Source organism: Galeopterus variegatus, unplaced genomic scaffold (genome assembly GCF_000696425.1).
Source record: "Galeopterus variegatus unplaced genomic scaffold, G_variegatus-3.0.2 Scaffold1445, whole genome shotgun sequence".
Taxonomy (NCBI): Eukaryota; Metazoa; Chordata; class Mammalia; order Dermoptera; family Cynocephalidae; genus Galeopterus; species Galeopterus variegatus.
The window spans coordinates 387,281-389,506 of NW_007727556.1; the positions used below are offsets into that span (position 1 = coordinate 387,281).

Sequence of the window (2,226 nt, forward strand, 5' to 3'; positions counted from 1 at the left end):
CGGGGACCCCATATTGCACCTGACAGTCATTCAATAATTAACATAAAGAAAGATCATAAAAATTAAATGTCATTTCGTCAGTTCTGGCAAAGCAGCAAACCCGACCCTGCTGAGCCCTCTGTGATGGGCACCCACAAGGCCAAGCCGGCCCTTGCCATTGTTTAACTCAGAGCTGAGCTTACCCCAGAGGGAGGGTGGTGTCCAGGTGCCCAGAGCGCCAGCCCAGCAGGGTCTTCCAGAGGAGTCGGGACGGGGCCAGAGCAGGAGCAGCTCAGCAGGAGGCAGAGCTGGGAAAGGCAGATGACCAGTGGGGGTTGTGGATGCAGAGGCATCCGGAGCCCAGTAAACATGCGCGTGTTAAACCCACCAACTGAAAGGTGGACTCAGACTGGATTAAAGATGACAGAATAGGAGAAGACCTTTGCAGTGCGGAGGAGTTAATTAGTATCAGAATATATATACAAGTGTGTATAGGCTGGCAAAAGAGAAAGATACTGCCAGCTCCAAATGTGGATAAGGAGTTGGGGAAACTTCAGCGTGGGCACATTTCTGCAGACAGTGCAGATTGGCACCCACTTTGGGGAGCGATGTAGCCTCACCGAGGGAAGTTGGAAACGCACAGGACAGAGGACCAACAAGCAGTTCCTTCTTGCCGTGCACAAGGACACATGAAGACATTGGTTGTGACATGGTTGCAAAGTCGGGGAGCAGCTAAAGTGAAGGGTTTAATTGTGCAATGGGATGTCACACAAAGTTTAAACAAATTAACTAGATGTATGCATTGAGTTGGACAAATCCTCAAAACATAACATTAAAGGAAAACAAGTTGCTAGAGATAAACTCCATCTCCAAACCGATGAACTCTTCTGGAATGTGGAAGGCGTGTTTTACTGTCGATGGACGCAGGCACATGTCGGAGAAGCTCAGAGGCCCTCCAGAGATGCTCTCAGGCTCCAGGCCCAGACAGGGCGGGGGACGCTCTCACTGTGTCTAAAATTCTAACTTCTTTTCAAAAAAAGAGCAGAAACGGCAAGATGTCAGCAACGGTTAGATCTGGGTGCTGGATGCAAGGACTTCTATTGAATTATTTCTTTATACTTGAGATATTTATAATTGAACTTTGAAGTCGAGTCTTGTTTTTGGTAGAGGCCATTGTGTGAGGAAGTTAATCTGCTGCCACCCAGTCACGGGCAGATGAGGGGGGCCCCTGCTGCCTCCAGCCTGTCCATCCTAGTCCACACCAGCCTTCGCACTCAGCCCGCCACTCTGGTGCTGTCAGGTGGCAGCTGGCCCACGGCCTGCACAGAGCCCTTTTTCCCAAAAGAGCTGGGGTCCCTCAGCTGCATCATGGGTGGGTATTGGGCTGTGCCTTCGTGCCTCAAGAGCCATTCCACAGCCACCAGATTGTCACCAGTTGTGCCCAGGCATTCCGGAAGACGGGCGTCTCAGACAAACACCCCTGGGATCGCACTGTTCCCTCTCACAGATGCCCTGGGGATAGCAGCGTTCTCAGGAAGGCTCGGAATTCCAGCCTTGGAATGGCTGCCCCAACCAGAACTGGGGTGCACGGGGCCCAGCTGGAGCTAACGTTGGGGGCATGGACCCACCTGATGAGTTCGGGTGGTGGCAGGTGCTCCTCAGAGCCACCAGCCAAGTGGCTGCCCAGAGCAGGTCTCCCAAGCCTCCCTGGGGGTCCACAGAGTGACCCTGGTGTCCGCTGTGTCCCTGCAGGAGCCGGGATGGTGGTGGACTGGGAGCAAGAGACTGGCCTCCTCATGAGCTCAGGGGACGTGCGCATCGTCCGGATCTGGGATACGGACCGCGAGATGAAGGTGCAGGTAAACACACGGGGTCCCTGTGCGGCCCCCAGCAGTGTGCGTGCAGAGCCACCCCTCACCCCAGGCTCTCCCACGCTCCACCCTCCACAAAACAGACCCGTCCAGAGAACCAAGAACTGGGGTTGACAGAGCAAGCATGGTTTGGGGCTGAGTCTCAGCTTCCTTGGGGAGAGGCAGGCTGGAGGAGACCGCCTCGGTGCCGGGAGGAGCGCCGGCTCTTTCCGAGGCTCTAGAAACTCACTGCCTCCGGATGCACGTTAATCACGACACTGTGGCCCTGCACTGCGGCGCAATTACACCCATGCTAATCCTAATTATTTCCAAACATTTTTTTATATGTGCAAATTAGGGAATATCAGAAATCAGTAGAGTGAGGTATTTTAAATTA

The 2,226-nt window shown here is 53.6% G+C and overlaps 1 protein-coding gene across 1 annotated transcript in view; it reads left to right on the forward strand.

The window, feature by feature from the left end:
• RPTOR (regulatory associated protein of MTOR, complex 1) overlaps positions 1-2,226 on the forward strand; it is a 181,098-nt gene that overhangs the window by 171,311 nt on the left and 7,561 nt on the right. Inside the window, exon 18 of the mRNA XM_008577068.1 lies at positions 1,732-1,838. Within this exon, the coding sequence (XP_008575290.1) occupies positions 1,732-1,838 (107 nt within the window). The remainder of the gene's footprint in view (positions 1-1,731; positions 1,839-2,226) is intronic.